Source organism: Aythya ferina (assembly GCF_964211825.1).
Source record: "Aythya ferina genome assembly, chromosome: 1".
Lineage (NCBI taxonomy): Eukaryota > Metazoa > Chordata > Aves > Anseriformes > Anatidae > Aythya > Aythya ferina.
In genome coordinates, this window is record NC_140296.1 from 18,323,917 (window position 1) to 18,341,164 (window position 17,248).

At 43.5% G+C, this 17,248-nt stretch overlaps 1 protein-coding gene across 1 annotated transcript in view; it reads right to left on the reverse strand.

Moving 5' to 3' along the window:
* The window catches only part of ARHGAP20 (Rho GTPase activating protein 20), a 61,115-nt gene that overhangs the window by 15,252 nt on the left and 28,615 nt on the right, over nucleotides 1-17,248 (reverse strand). Inside the window, exons 4-9 of the mRNA XM_084503486.1 lie at nucleotides 12,433-12,582; nucleotides 10,550-10,591; nucleotides 9,250-9,334; nucleotides 6,388-6,465; nucleotides 2,263-2,329; nucleotides 135-317 (exon numbers count right to left, since the gene is read on the reverse strand). Of these exons, the coding sequence (XP_084359612.1) occupies nucleotides 135-317; nucleotides 2,263-2,329; nucleotides 6,388-6,465; nucleotides 9,250-9,334; nucleotides 10,550-10,591; nucleotides 12,433-12,582 (605 nt within the window). The remainder of the gene's footprint in view (nucleotides 1-134; nucleotides 318-2,262; nucleotides 2,330-6,387; nucleotides 6,466-9,249; nucleotides 9,335-10,549; nucleotides 10,592-12,432; nucleotides 12,583-17,248) is intronic.

Consider the following 17,248-nt stretch of genomic DNA (forward strand, 5'->3'; position numbering starts at 1 on the left):
CCCGTGCAGCTGGAGCCAACATCTGCCCGCTCCTCTTCGCCTCCCACCCCTGTCCCAGCGCGTTGGCATCCCACAGCAGAGCCAGGACATGGGCAGGCTGTGGAGGAAGGATGCTGGCAGGCAGGGCGACGTACCGTGCAGCGGTGGGCTCTCGGCCAGGCGGCTGGGCTTCAGCACGAACTGGCACTGCAGCTCCTGGGGCAGCTGCTCCGTCAGGAAGGATCCCTGGAGCTGCCGGGGGCAGGCACAGTGCTTCGACCCGTGGGGCATCGCATCGCGGATGTGGCTGATCTTAATGCCAAAGGGGTACTCGTGGCCTGTGCAGAGAGAAGTTGTCATTGTCTGGGGTTGGATTGGCTGGTGACTTGCAAAACTCACATCTATCTCAGAGGAAAAGCAGATTTTGCATGCTGGCCAGCAGCAATTTTTTGGTAACCTCAGAACTGATGCTTTTCTGCATATTTACACTGGCACAAATCACATACTGGCTGATATGGAGTTACTGCGTTCAGGGTAGCTAGACAGATGTGAAAGGAGACTCAGGCCTGTTACAGCTGTATCACATAAAGGCCCGTCAGAAAAATACAAGTGACTATTTCTGCAATCAGCGTTCATTCTTTCGACCACTTTACTCGCACTGCTCCAAGTTCAGGTACTCGCTTCTCACACGGTTCTGGCAAGAAATGCGATTTTGGGAGCAGTCGCCTGTCAAATTTTTGCTGAGCCCGCAAAACCAACAAAATCCAGAGTGGAAGTGATCTCCCCTGCCTCTCCGTGGTAAGTGCAAGCACCTTCGGTGCAGCCAAAAGAGGCACAATCACGGTTCCTGCCTGAGGCTGGGGCAGGAAGGAAGCGTTCATCACGGGGCTGAGGCAGATGAGCTGCGGGCTGCACTACCCAGCATCTTCAGGGACTACAAAGAGGTAATTCATTCCAGGGGGAGCTTTCAAAAATGCCAGCAGAAAGATAGTTTTTTGGACCTGTCCAAGGATGGGGCAGTTGAAACATATTAAATCTAAAGCTGGGAAGTTTTAGTTAGCTTGCACTTGGACTTGAATGCTGCTAGTGGAAGAAACAACGTTTGGCATTCGAGGTGGAGTGAAACTGAAGCACAGCTGAATGCTGCTTCTGATGTGCACCTATGCTAAAAGCCGGCCTCATGTGATAAACCTTTGTGTAAATATCAGGAGCAGCATCAGTTTGCTGTCAGATTCTTCTTTTCCAAAGGCTGTACACTGAATTTGCAGGGAAAGGGTCAGTCGGCTAAAAAGGTCTTCTCCATTTCCGAACTCTCTGGTTCTGCATTCAAAACCCCAGCTGTGATTTCATCAGACTGAGCTACACAGAACAGTCTAAAAGTCAAAGTCTGGTACGTTTCAAAGACAAACCAGCTTGCAGTGTCTATAAGGTGTGCAGGTTAGACATTTTATAAATATTAATGTTGTCTGACTCCAGCAAAGCATTTGTAGTTGGGGCTGCTTTGAGAAGGAATGCTAAGATTTACCAGGGTTAGATTTGCAGGAGGAAAACAGAAAATCCACATATTTTTCCTGTTCTAATCGTCTGTGAACTCTTACCTAGCATGAGTAATGCAGGCTTCTATGGAGCAGGGTTCTTAATAATGGGAAGGGATTTATTCTCGGTGAACCACGGGCCAAAATTAAATCACCCCATCCCATCACTTCTCAGCTTTGAGTCGATTCCTGGCGAGGGAATGTTTTCAAAACCATTTGAGAAAGCGAATAAGCAACAGTTTGCTCCTAGTCAGAGGGGAGCTGTCAGCCAGGAAGGGAAACACAGGGCTGGAAAGTGCTTCTTGAGTTGTGGAAGCAGGGAATGTTTCTCAAAACTCTGCCGAGTTGTGCTGAGGAGGGGGGCAGAGTAAACAACGCTATGGAAATGGAGGAAGAAATACAGTAGAGCTGGAGCAGCTCCAGGGAAGGAGGAGGGGGAGTGGAGAGGCTGGATCTGTACAAAGACGGAGGCTCACGCAGCTGAAAACAGCAAAAACGGTGCAGGAATAAATGAACTTTTTCCAGTGAATATGGCACAACCAGACCCAACTGCTCTTCTAAACAAAAGATCAGCATCTGACTAGCTCCCCAAATAGGCAAACTTGCATGACGGGGAAGTAAGAGGAAAAACAGGGGGGAAAAAAATAAAGAGGAAGCTTCACGTCAGTATTCTCTGCATTTCTTGCTTCCTTCAGCACTAAAAACTAATAAATGAACACTGAAAAATAAAATCATGCCAACAGCTTACCAATAAGAGGGTACGGAGCATCTTCTCTTCCTGAAATCACCCACAGCTTGTAGTCTTTTTCAGAGCCCTGTGAAACCAGAATTAAGAATAAGTTTCCCAGCCATTACCAATAGCTTTGTGTTAGGTTTATCACAACACGATACCCTGCACCCTGCCACCAGCACCAACGGGGAGCCCTGCTTACTTTCACGGTGCCCAAATTTGCCACCATCCAGGTTTCTGAATTCTGTCGCTTGCAATGCAGTGTGAGCAGCACTGGTCCATCTCTGAGCTGTGAGGGTGGCCAGAACCCATCCTTTCTAAAACACTGAGCAGCTTCCTATGGGGGTTTTCTCTTTTGGTAGGAAAAGGGGATGATTTGCCCTAGTTCTTGGCACTACTCCTGGATGCAGAGGGGTTGAGGTCGCAGCCTGCCAGGACTCGGGATTGCTTTTGAGGCCTCACCAACACGTAAGCCATGCTGTCGGTGAGTCAGTCCCCAGCCCACGTGCCTCCCTGTGACCAGGAGGATGCAGATGAGGCAACCTCCAGCCCAGAAGTGACAGCTCTGATCATCCTGAGGGGTTACGGATAAGCAGGATGAGGCAGAGGACTGATGTGGAGCACATGATTTAGGTTGGCAATGAGGAGACATTTCTGCTCAGAAAGAGCAGTCAGGCACTGGGACGGGTTGCCCAGGGAGGTGGTGGAGTCACCGTCCCTGGGGGTGTTGAAGGAGAGGTTGGACGTGGTGCTTGGGGACATGGTTTGGTGGGTGGTAAGTGGTGGTAGGGGATGGTTGGACCAGGTGATCTTGGAGGGCTTTTCCAACCTTAGTGATTCTGTGATTCTATGTGGAGGACAGCTCACATGAGCTAAGATGACCCTTCAGCTCCACCCTGAGGATCAGGGCAATCATGATGTGCCCTGGCAAACAGGTGCCACCAGCCTCTCACCTGAGACATCTGCTCCAATATTTCCCCAGCTTCTCTACATCCCCTCCGAGCAGGACGAGCTCAGCCTCACCAGTGAAGAGCATCCCACGCTGCACGTGGGAGAACGGGACGGGGCAGGAGCCCTTTCACCTGCAACCAAGCACCCACCACTGGGGCCAAGGCAAGGATGGCATCCAAGGGACTCCTGTAACTCAGTGCTGTCCCAAAACAGCCTCGCTGGCCCTTTGATGCATTGTTTTGTGTGCAAGGGCTTGGGAGTGTTGTGTGGTGCTTTAAGGCTGCTGAACCCTCTTTTAAAATTCACCACAGAGAGGATAAATCTACATCAAAGGAGACAATTTCCAGAGGATCGGAGAATGTGAGCAACTTTGGGAAAAGCCCTGAAAAACTGCTGATTGGAAAGCAAATCCTAAATACTGCCTTGAGCACAGGTATACAAGAGCATGTTGCAGTTTAACTGAAGGAGGAGAATGGCGCATTACTTCAGATATGACAAATAGAGATAGAAAGAATGACATTTAATATAAACCCCCCTCGGGACAAAGAGTAACAGCGTGTGGATAAATACACATGTGGAAAGTGATCTCTTACACCTTAAATCCCTTTTCAGCAACACTGCTACGACAGGGTAATTAAAGGCCAAATTTTTCTGGCTACAAAAGGTGATAAATACCTAGCACTGGTATTTATTTAGCTCTAAAATTAAACCTTACCTCCTTTTAAACAGATTTGCCTACTATCTTGCATTGTCTGGCCCTTTACCCAGTGTCCCCAGAGCTCTTGAGGCTCTGCTTGGCGCACGCACCTGGTGTAATGCTGATATGCCCTCTAAAATAAAGCCTTTGCAGTTTGCTCGCTGACTGACAGAGCTTTCTGGGCCATATTAGCACTGCTGTAAAGTTAGCTAGCAGGAGGCAAAAGGAAAATAAATAGGCTTTAGAGACATCTCTGGAGCCTCAGGGCAAGCCGCCAGGAGCAAATAAATACAGCTGAGGAGCACAGGAAAAGGTATTTACTTTTCCTTTTAAATGTATATAGCAAAGGGTTAGTGGCTGTGAAGGGGAGGCAGGGGAAGGGGAAGAGCTAGGCAGTGCGGTTTCAGGAGGCAGCCTGCTCATCTCCCAGCTGCAAATGTTGTCCTTTATGGGCTTTGTGAGGCCATTTGTCAGTATGAATGTGGCAGCCCCAGAAAAATCAGCAAGTGGATATGCAAGTACGGAGCTGGGAAACCCAAGGTCCTTCTTTCTGCTCCCCTTGATCATTTGGAAGAGAGGCTCGATGCCATTTTGCAAGAACTAGTTGTCGTTTTACCAGAGAAACCACGGAGGGAAAAACCCTGACGCATTAAAACAGAGTGAACTCAGCAAAAGTAACAGCCCCATTAATCACCCAACATGTGAAATGTAGTTTTTATAATTGCCATCGAAAAGTCATAGAGCTCCTTTCAAGTGGTTCTCTCTGGACATAAAAAAAAACCTTGAGATGGTGCCTAAGGAAAAGCTCCCTCGCAGTTAGAGAAATCCTTGGAGGGGGCTGGGTGTTTGATTGATATACAGGCTACAGCTTAATTTATTTAGCTTGTCTGACTCTACTGCTAATCTTGTGATCTGTCTCTAATGAAAAAGGCTTTATGCTGTGAAGACGCAGTGAAAAAATGTAGTATATTATTAGGGCAAATAATTCAGCGGGCAAGATTTTACATCTTTCAGACGGCTTTCATTTTTTTCTCACTCTAAATGAAAACGTGAAGAGGAGGAAAGGCTTGAGAACACGTAGCTGAAACCGAACCAGCTCCTCCTCCTGCTCACCTCAAACAAAATGTTCTTTTTTGATACTACCATTTTCCTGATTTTTCCAGACATGAAATGAGGAAGTGCAAATGATACCCATACAACAGGTAAAAACGAAACATCCTAATAAAGACTTGCAGTTGTAACATAGCCCAGTCTCTTGATTTTGGGTGCAGACTGTGGGAGACAATGGGCTTGATTTTAACTCACATCGTGTCTTCTTCACCTCTGTCACCTCCAGAGCTACCTTAACCGGACAGACTACAGGATCTTGAGCTGGGGCCACACACCTGGTGTAAATGGGATGTCGGAGCCAGAAAAAGATGGGATGGAAATTGCTGTGCACAGGAAACACCAAACTAGAAGAATAAGCCTCTGGATGCACTAAAAACCTGTATAAATTAGGGATAATGCATGCTAGGGAAGGTAAATTCTGAGGCTACTCGAACTTTGGCTGGGGGTCCCTGGAAGCCTCAGGGAAGCACAAGAGTGGCACTGGGTCAGACTTGTCAGGATCCTTGCATCTAGATGAACATATGCATCCAGACCAACACATTTAAAAATATCGTTACCCAAACAGGAGACTGACAGGCCAGTCAAAAACCTGCCATCCAGGAGCTTCTATGACCATCAGCATTGGTTAGAGTCACATTGCAAAACAATGGGAGAAAAGGAGTCAGAATTCTTGCCCCTGGCACTGATTCCTGGCAACACCTGAGGCACTTCCTTCTCTGGTTTAGAGAAAAGGGAGCCAGATCAGACACTACTGGATCTCCTGGGGATAGCTGCATCTACTCAGAGCACTATTCTGAGGTATCTTAGGTATCCTGGGAAGACTTCTTTCCAAATAGTTTCAGGCCATTGCTTAAATTGGGTGCATTCAGATTCTGTGCGATCACTCGGCTGCATTCGTACCTCACATGACACTGAAGATCGACAGATATTTACAGAGTCTGATCTGGACACTTGAGAGCAGTGCCTGTATTTGTAATCTGAGGACACAGCTGACCATGCGTGTTTGCACATTTGGAAACTAACAAACAAGCAGGTCAGTAGGTTTTCTGTTCACACTGAAGTATGCAAAAGGAGCTGCATCAAACTCAGTTTTTGTGTCTCGGTATCTCCTCTCATGCATCAGCAAAATAGATTTAAAAGCAACTTCAAATATGACTGATTCCTTACAGGGATGGGAGACTTATTCAACACTTTTAAGGCATTTGATTATCTCTGGAGGTCTATATATTAACAAGACACTTTTGCTTCATTTCATCAACACTGAAATGCTATGATAAAGGTTTTAATTAATATTAATATCCTAAAACTTGGAAAAGGTGCAAGAAGAGATTTGATTATTAAAAGTGACTACAAAAAGACTCATTAAAACCTGTGCAAGTACTTACAGAAATTCCCAGCTGCTGCAGGGCCATGAGAATTACATCATTTGCTGTATCAACATTGGTTACAGTTAGGGTTTTTGACTGTGAACAGAAAAGAGGAGAAAGTGGTATTAAAGATTTGGATTTGCAAAGAATATCCGAAGTCCAATAACTCTGCATAATTCATTGCTGGAAAAAAAAAAAACAGTTGAAATTTTGCTTCATAAGTAAGTTATGCCACAGAGAAAGACCCAGCTGCCTGAGACAGAGCTTTGATTCCTCTGCCTCATCGTACACTTTCTGGATTTGCTCCCTGCTTCCCCAAGAGCTCCATCAAACAGGCAGAGTGCCATGGTTAGTCAGGACAAGATGTATGCAAGTTGCCTTTGGAAAAAAAAAAAAAAAAAAAAAAAAAAAAGGAAACAAAAAGAAACATTTCAGTGATTTTTTTCAGTGAAAAAAGAGGTTTTTGCGTCAAATGTTAATCACTTCCTTCCTTTTCTATTGAAGATCTCCCTGGTAAGAAAACACTGTACATAGGCTGTTCATCTCTATATCCTTTGCCACCTTCTATATAGAATTCTCAAAGCCAGATTTGGCTCAATACCAGGAACACTTCCTCTTGGTAGTCTGTCCTCCAGTTAAAAACACTGCCTCGCTAGCATCCTCCTGACTCTGCTGACCGGCAGATCGGAAAAGCATGGGGTGGCATAAAGCCCCTCTTTCTAAACAGCCACGGCACCCAGCACGAAGGGCTGTGCTTTGTGTTGGAGGAAGCATGGCTTTCTGCAAGGCAGCGTTCCCAGAGGGAGGCTGCAGCACCTGCTGCCTGGCACCAGGCTCATTCCCGTGCAGCGGGACACCGCTCCCTACCTTCACGTTGCATCGTGCTCCTCCGCAGGGCTGGGCATCTCAAGCACACCAGGATTAATGCCTCCATCCCCAGCCCCGCTGGGATGTGGCAGCACCACTGCCATTGCCTTGCAGAGGCAACAGTAAGCGGGGAGGGCATGTCCAGAGTGTTTTCTGCTGGCATTATCACAACTGCCCTGGCCTCAGGCACCAGTTGTGAAGCCCTCCTGACACACAGGCGAGTTTGGCTCTGCTAACGAGACTGCACAGCTGCTGGATTGGAGCTGGGTCGTGGCCAGTGCAAAGCCCTGGCAGAACAAATGCATGCCCGCTTGCAATAAACCGCCTAAACGGCCTAAGGAAGGGAGGGTGGCAGAGCCAGGATGTAAATATTCACTGCCAGTCCCAGGACAGTTTGCTATACCCTGCTGCTCTGTGAATTTGTACCAGTTTTACACTGGCCACAGGATGTTCAGGTGAAACAACCCCCTGACGTTCTGCGTTTAGGAAAGATCTGAGCTGTACGTGTGTGTAAGTCCCTGATGGTAGCAAACTGCCATGGCAATCAAAGGAAAGTAGTGAGAGAACTGTATATCTTGCCCAAGGACATATCTGAACGCTCATACCATAAAAAATTTAACATTTGCCCAAAGCAATGACATCTGGCTCTCAGGAGTAGGTCAGCATATTTGCATAAGTTTTGCTCTGGGCTAGAATATGATAAAATGGTTTGTGCCTTGCATTCACCATTCCCTCTCCCCCAAAACTGAAATAATTCTTGGGCATCTCCAGCTGCTGCAGCATGGGGAACACAGAGCCATAAGAACTATTTGCATTACAAAGTTTCCATCTGCTCCTCCACTGCTTTATTACCGATAATAGCTAGACTACAGCGTGTCGTTTCTAGGACTATCAGGATCAGAAAAAAAACAAAACAAAAAAAACATATTTGGCACATAAGCTAATTATAGCTAAGGAGAAAAGGCATACAAAAAAAAAAAAAAAACCATCACACAAAAAAACAACAAAGTTCAACATGAACTTTGAGAACATGCACACCTTGATCTGCAGTCCTTCCTTTGAACTACCACAACGATTATTATTGCTCATTAACATTTCTCTTAGCAACCCAGCAATTCTATTATAATTCACCTCAATAATAATTTTCTGAAAAAGGCTGCTTTTTTTTAAGCTTCTTCCTGTGCAAGTACAGAATTCTAAGCAGAGATTCACTGTTGGACAAAAACCTTCGATGAAGTTTAACTTCTGCGAAAACTTCTCAAGTTCTTGCAAATGCTCTTTAGGCTTCTGAAGATGAAATACAGATCTTAAAAGCTCTGTTTGAAAGAAAGGACAAATGTCTAAGAAGCAGAGGAAGAATGGATGGATTATCGCTAAATGCTAGGGTATCCCTAGGGAACAGCCTACCTTCAAGAATTTCCTTTAAATTGGTCAAAAATGGCTTAGTAAAAAAGGTGCAAATCACCCCGTGGACAATCTTTCTTTACCAATTTACTTTGCGCCTACAATGTACCAACATCAGTAAGCTGATGAAAACCACGTTTAAGGCAATTTCAGAGTGTTCATATACAGAGCTTTACTGATTTACGATCATTATAAACAATAAAACAACCCACTGCAACTTTGCAGAATTGAATGAAGGCAGCTGTGAGTTTAAATCAGTTTTAAAAGGAAAAAAAAGGAACATTGTAGGGGCATTTCTTAAAATGCTTCTGCGTAAGTTCTTCTAGATGTGTTTCTTGGGGCTTTAACTCATAGTCTTTAGCTTTTGTGTTGGATCCAGTATTTCTCACCAGGAACAATGTCTTTAAAAAAGAACTTTTACATTAGAGACAGGAAACACACATTTCTGGGCTGCCTATCCTGAGTCTTCTAGTGGGGGCTAGATTCTCAAGAGATTGCAACCCAAAAGAAGGTGTCCACCCCCCATCCCAATATCCATAGGATTTACAGATGAATAGCATTCATAGGTGATGTGAATTTAGATCCCCAGATTAGCTTGAGAGCACTTACATATGCACAAGTTCCAACATCCTTTGCAATTATCTTCAGAGGAATGCTTTTAGGATAGTCTTTTTCCTTCTCTTCTCTTATTCGACTGAAAACACATGTACAAAAAAGTAATTCTTTAATATTGAAAACACCAGACTGAGATTTTAAGAGTGATCAAGCAGTAACTGGACACGAAGCAAATCATTTTCAGATGTAGTGCAGTAGAAAGATCTCTGACAAAAGGAAAGCCTCCAGCATTATCTGGAAGGCATGATGACCATGGCCCCAGTAACACCCTGTTGTAACAAAATTGATACATTACAGGAATCAGATTAAGCAGCAAAGAAACCAATCTTAAAATCTACATGTGGACTTCCCCGCAATTTTAATTTTGAAGAATCCATCAACATGGCATCACTCTCCTTTTTCAGGTAATTCAGTGATTATTTGGGACCATGACAGTTATGAAGGATACAAACTCCAGAGGAGAAGAGTTGCACAGGAGAGACTATACTATGAAGAATGGGCTGCAGCAGTAACAGCATGCTTTTAACCAAAAAAAAAAATAGTAAAACATACTGATCACTGTGATGCCTTAGGCTGCACTATCAGCTTCTACTGAAATCGGTTGCAGCCCATTGTCCAGAACAGAGAAATTGACTGAACAGGAGAACAGTGGATTAGAAATCATCCCCAGAAAAAATGATTTAAACAACCCCATGAACTGCAAAGAAGCAGATAAAGCCACAAATCTCAACCATAAGATCTAGGTGTAGAGAAAACAAAGCCTATAGCAATATTCTGTGCAAAATGCTGACTAAAATGGGACAGTCCTGTTTATCCAAACTCTTGTAATACCCTCTGCATACATTCTATATACATTTTATAAGACCAAAGCCAGCCCCACTGCTCTCCACTCAGATAGGATACAGCCAGGCAGGAGCAGCAGATAGGTTAAAGCAGAGGTTCCCAAGCTTGGCTTGATTAGATGCCATCAGTGTTGAAAAAGCCCCAGGCTCAAATAGAGCAATGGTGGCAGTGCCTCCTACAATGTAGGGCAGGAAACATGTCACAAATTCCTCTGGTTTTGTGTCGAGCCATGTTAAGGCACAGGGAGAAGAGTTTTCTTCCTCAGGCAATGAACACTACATGTAGGGTGCATACTGTCTTCTCCAGGGAGAAGGTGTGGGATGACTTTTTTTCTTAACATCTCTTTGAAAGAGCTTTTATCTATCAGTATGGCATAGGATGACAGCTCGGGGATCACTGGTCTAGATGACTGGGACTCTTTGCAATGTCTTCAAAGACTGTAATAAAATACCTTTGCAAAAAAGAGAGCCATGTTTCCTTTTGTTCTGCCGACCTGCAAGAATTACAGAAAAAGGGACAAATCAGATGTCATTCTAATACCAAAATAGCCCTTGTACTGCCCACAGTGAAAGGGACTGCTTATTGGTTGCAATTTCCATAAATACATACAAAAAATAATTTTGGGGGGAGATTTGAATGAAAAAAAAATTGTTTCCCTGCAAAATGATCTGAGAAGCCTCCCATGGAGATCAAAAGCTCCAGATATCATCTTTATCACAGAAATCAAAGCTTTACCAGTGAATTTAGTAAGAAACTGATGTGCAAATAGAGAAGCAGACCACTTTAAAATAAAGGCTTAATTCAAAACTTTAGAGGTATTTCCTCAGGTATATAGACTTCTTTCTTCTTTCACTATTTTATTTCTCTTCTTATATAATACTTGGTTTTCCACCACATTAAAAAGTACATATAAACCACAATAAAAAAGTCCCATTTTACCTAGAAATGTTTAACTTTGGACTTTTTATGGCTTATCTCATTTACACACTTTCAAGGATACAAACCTATCCAGTGAAATGTAGCTAATAATAGGACAGTGCAAGGAATTTAACCTAATTTTATGTCAACTTTCTTGATCTAAATCCTGGCCCAGATGGAGTAATTGCTATTCCCACTGCTGCTTATGCAAATCAAGTTCTTCACATTTTCAGAGCAAGAATTTAGGCAACTACAAACCTACTGAATGATGCTGCTTCAGGGGCATGCACATCATAAACACTAAAACTGTGATATTGCTTTGGATGCTTCAGTTCTGCAGGATACCTACATACTCACGCATGGTGTCTCCGACTTTCTGTGTACCTCCAGACATAAAATAATTTCACTTCTATAAAATCTCTGACTCTGTTCTGCTTGATGCTATTGCTTTCACACTCACCTACTTTCTAATAGCTATAAAGGATCACGTACCGTCTCTAGATCAAAGCTCATGTTTATTGGCAGGAGTTCAATTGAAAATCAATAGGAAATTTCAGCTTTGTTTCAGGATTATTAAGCGGGAAAAAAATCATAAATAGCACAGACAGCTTAACAACAAGCAGTTTGCATACAGCATTTTCTTTGGATATGGACAATGTGACATACAAATTAAGCTGCATGCGTCAGCTTTTGCTCTCTGTTGGTAAAGGGGAAAATGCATTTCCCAAGACCCAGCCAAATCACTTTGGTTAAGCAGCTGGGATTTAAGTGGGACGGTGCCCTCCCTTACCCACAGTGACGACAGAGCCCTCCTGCTGAGAGCAAAATTAGCCTAATCATTGAAATTACCTCTATAGCCTTTCTGTGTCCTACAGCCAATGCTGCCAAAGATGGACCAAAAATCTTTGATATTCTGCTTTAGGAGGAATTTTGACATTTTCTCCGGCACAATTTAATTAAAAAGAGAAACAGGACAAGGTCAGTATTTCACTCTATGTTTCCTGCTACTTCCAATACAAGCTTTTCTGCTTAAAATTGTCCTGTGAGGGTCTCTTTGATCCTTTCGTTAGCTTGACTGTTTACTACAGCTTGTTCATTTTATTAATTAACCAATGTGTTTGTCGAATTATATCCAAAAAAAGAAAATTCCAACTGAGCAAGCTTGCAGCACAGAGTATGCCCTGCCAAATCATATTTCTCACAAATTTTTAAGTGATAGGGGAGTATCACTGCCACATTTGCAGAGAGAGATGGAAAATGAGGCACAGAGGGTGACTGGCTCACAGCAATAAAGGAACGAGTTTAAGAATCAATACATTCTGGCTTCCTATTCAATGGTGCTGAAATGAACCTGTGATAGTCACCTGTCAACCTAAAAATGTTTCAGTAACTTGGTAAATAAAACATAGTCCTTACCTGAAATTTGCCACACAGTTAGTGGTGGGCCAGCCCAAAACAAAGGACCTTTCTGGGTCTGTGCTGCCTTCGCAGACTTCTTCCGTACAAAATGCTGTCCACATCTCACAGAGACGTGCTTGGCACTTCAGTTTGAAATGAGAGTGTGACCTGCCGGCAGAAATTCACAGGTACGTCACACACATGAAAACATAGCAAGACAGGTTACACAACCCAGTTTTTCTTCTTCCTTTGGGAACACCTGAAAGGACTTGATGGAAGAAGCATTCCTGCTTTAGTCAATGAAAACAATGTCTTGTTTGGGTTGTGTGTAAAAATAGAGCAATTTCTGATCTAAATGGGGTCAACAGATATTTTATATGTGGGATAAACAGGTTGCTTATGGCATCCCTAGACATACCCTTTCCTGTGGGGAAACTTCTGCCTGGAGCTCCCCTCCAAATCATCTCCACTTGCAATGGACTCATCTTTAAGTGACTTCAATGTCATTGAGGTGTTTATTGTATAGTACAGTATGATTGCTTAGCTCCAAGGTCAACAACTATGGTGACTTTGAGTAGCAACAACTAGGCCAGACTGAATGTAGCAGTCCTGAAGAACAAGCACAAAACTGCTACCTGTGCTCAGGGCAGCACAGGTCATACCTGGCCTCCATGAGCTAACTGTGGTAAAGAATGAGCCAGGACTTCACAGAAACACAGAATTGTTGAGGTCAGAAGAGACTTCTGGGTCCATCTGATCACATCTGACACCCAGAGAAGGCTGCCTAGGACCACGTCCAGGTGGCTTTTGGAGATCCCCAAGGAGGAGACCCCACAGCCTCTCTGGGCAGCCATTTTGGTGGCCTTACATTGACTCTCTCCAGTACATGCAGGTCTTTCTGACACTGAGGAGCCCGGAGCTGGACACAGCACTCCACGTGAGGCCTCACCCGTGCTAAGTAGAGGGGAAGGATCACCTCACTTGACCTACTAGCAATACTTTGTCTGTTACAGCCAGGAATACCACTAGCCTTCTTTATAGCAAGGGCACATTGCTGCCTTGTGTTCAACTTGTTGACTCCCAGGACCTCCTGGTCCTTTTCTGCAGAGCTGTGCTCCTATTAGAACGCTTCCTGTGTTGTCAAAATATCTACTCATTTACCAAAACCAAAGATACTTTACATGATTTCCCCAAACTTTTAAAATTTGTCCTTCCTTGTATTTTATCCTACTGAATGTTCAAGTACAGTAAAGCTATGAGCCTGCTGGGCCAGCAGGGAAAAGCTGGAGGGAAAATGGCCTTTCGCTGAGAATGCTCTGCCCTTCTAACTGAAGGACTGCTAACAAGAGCATGTCAGCTCATCACAGTGTTGCAAATGTGGATGGGGACAGTGCCAGGCACCACGGTGATTAGTGCTCTATAAATAAATATGCCAGGTAAGCAGTTTCTTACAGCTCTGGTACACACGGACTACCTTCTTGGAGATTAGTCTCATTTACAAGGTATTTGATTTAGGACACACTGAACTAATACAGTCTGCAACGCTAAAGCACTCGAAGCTTGTGGCTTTAAAGAGGACTTAGATGAACTTGCACCACCCTGACTGGTCTGAGGTTTCCAGCAGGCGTTGTGCTAACAGGTATCTCTGGAGGGAGCATGGACAAAAACCCAGCAACATTTGCAGTAGTGGGTAAGAAAAGACCATGAGTGCATATTACAACTGGCAAAAAGATGCATCTGAATTAGACCACTACAGAATACTGTAAAATACCATCTCAAGTTCATGTATTTTTTAAACTATACCTGTGTTCCCTGTCAGCAGTACATTTCACTTCCCTTTAATCTATTACACTTCGTTACCCCACTCAAAAGAAGCTTAAAATATAGGGGAATATTTCAATCTGCACCCCAGCAAATCAATTTATGACCTAACAGGTAAGATGAGTATAGAAATGGCTGTAACAGGCCACAGAATGAACTGCAAAAAATGTGTATTTACAAAAAAATACAGACGTGAATTCTGACACAAACGTTAATAAATGGATGCCTGGTCCAACTCTATCAACAAGACTGTGTTACGCCAGGAATCAATCTGTCAAGCCTCCCTTTCCCCTCAATTTCTTTCTTCAAATACCCAGTAGAGTGAACTCTCTACACACCATTTCACTTTTTTAGCATTTACAGTTCATAAAGCCAGACCCCTACAGTGCCAGTAGCGGGTGTTGGCAGGGTGTTGGCAGAAGCACAAAGATGCTTTCCCAATCACGCCTGATGTATATTCTTACCCAATTTGCCATGCCTAGTCACAGCTCTCAGCTATTATCAGTATTCAAGTGGCCTGGTTTCCAGAGGCGCTGAAACAGTAGCCTCCATTAACATCTAAAGAGCCTGAAGTATAATTTTATCTCTATCTGCCACGTCCTTTATGCAGTCCATGGGTTTTCAGCATTTGGGAAATGCGGGTCTTCCATTTAAGTGCCAAAGCGTTATCTCTAGAAATGAATAAATCTTCACTGACTAAGGCAGCAGCATGGCTGAACAGTTGAAAAATTGAAAGAATAACAATCTATTTTTTAAAGAATTTTTACCTAAGAGGATTTTTAAGGAAGTCCTGTAAAAATCAGACAGATCCAGACCACACTGAAATCAAGAGAAAATTCATGAACATTGGTGGTGTAGGTATTGATACACCCCAAGCTGTTTCACTTCCACAGAGCAAATTCAGTTCCTTTTGCTTTCTTTAAGTGGCAACTGGATACCTTGCGGCTGTTAACAGATGGAAGATTAACTTCTCACTAGATTTGCTAATCTCCTTCATAGACTCTTCTGACAAAAGCATTAATGGAGCTACTGGGAGATTGTTACCCAAATTCCATGTATTTACTCAACCACTAATGTATATACCCAGCCACGCTGAGAAAATAATATTAAAATGTATGTGTATATATACATGCATGTGTTATGAAGGAGAAAGAGGAAACCCTTTCTCTGTGCTTTCCATACAAACCCTTACATGAGAAACCTTGATCAATTAACTGAAAGACCCTTAAAATACCTACTTTGCCAAATTAAAACACACACTCTCTGCAAGAAATCTAATCAGTAAATAGAGAACAATATAAACTTTTATATTCTTAATATTGGTTTAGTGAGGAAAACTCAAATAATTTATGACAGACCTCACATGAAGGTAAATAAAGGAAGGGGCAGAGAAGAGACAAGCACAGAACAAGTATTAGTCTAATTTTCATAAGCTGGGCTAACGGATGAACTGAAAAGATGCCTACATTTCAAAAATAATTAGAAAGTACCAGAAAACAAACCTACAAGCACCTTGTCCAAAGTCACATGCAGACCAGCTGTGGAGAAGGCTCACCCCACAGATTTCCATGGCAGCAATGCTGATTCCTTGCCTTTAAGCAGGAGCTCAGTGCTGTACAGTTTACTCAGCCATGAGCCACAAGATACTTGGTGCTATATTCAGAAAAAAACTTGTACACATTTGCTGATCACACAAAGTCTGATGACACGTGAGCTCCCTTTGTGCAGTGACTGGCTACCTCCAGCTGAGACAACACTGCCAGAGCACTGAGCCATACCTAGGCTATCCCTCAGGTGTGTATATGCCCCAAGCTGAAAAACTATCCAACTCAAAAGAATATTACAAATCCTTAGCACCTGCACACGGAATAATTCTGAAGTTAAATCATATTCAACTGTATCATTAACTCTGTCTAGATATTATCCTGGTGATGTGGTGTCCTGGCTCTGCATCCCCTAGTAAAGTCCTTAGCAATCATTACTACAGCTGCATAGCCATACATACCAGCCAAGTTTTCCCTCTATTAGTAATGGTATTTTAGTATGCTGTACCTTTAAAAACGCTGTTTTTAAAACACTGTTCATTAGTGACAGCTCTGATGCTTTAATTGCTGACAGGGCAGCCACAGAGAGAACATCCCGATGAGTTCTTTAAAATACATGAAGCGATACCACTCAGAATACTATTTTTACCATTTCTACCAAAGATGTGCTTTTTTTTCTCCTTTTTTTTGCACACACGAAAGTACAATTTGTTCTCTTTCACCTTCTTCAAACATTGCAGACTCCTCACTGCATCAAATCAAGTTCTGTAAGAGCCATTATTACTCCCCAGGAGCCATATTTCGGAGTGGTTACACGGAGTAGGGCTTTCCTATGCAAACAGTCCCACTGGGACCCATTCAAACCCGCAGTACCGCACAGCCCAGCCTGGGGCTGTAATGTCACTTCTGCTCAGCACATTGACCACGGTGGGAGGGATTCATCTCACCTGGCTTCAGTCCTCTGCAGTTTAGGAGTTTACACCTCAGGAAGTGGGACTGTGCCCACTGAACAGCCAGGGAGAGCCCCCCAGCAGTGTGACTGCCTTCAACACCGTCAACACTTTCCTAAAAGTGTGAGTTTGCCACAGGGAGGTGCTGGTTTTCTCCCGGTGACACGCAAGGAGCCTAGGAGCCTGGGTGAGCTGCAAATTCCTAACATCTGAAAGCTTAAATTAGGTGAGGTGAACCCCATCCTAAATACGACACAAAAACAAATAAATGCAGTAACAATATTACTGCTACTGTGGTAGAATAGCAAGATTTCCCATAAATACCTTTACGTTCACCACCCACCCATAGCAGAGCATGTTTTGGATACAATATTCTCCGTGTTGTCACACCACATAAGGTTAAGGAGTTCAGCTAGGGGGGTTACGTTTACTATGTGTGATTCAAAGGGACACAGCTCAGATTTCTACAGAAAATGCAGATTTATTCTGGCTTTTCCCAGCAGTCACCGAAACAACTGC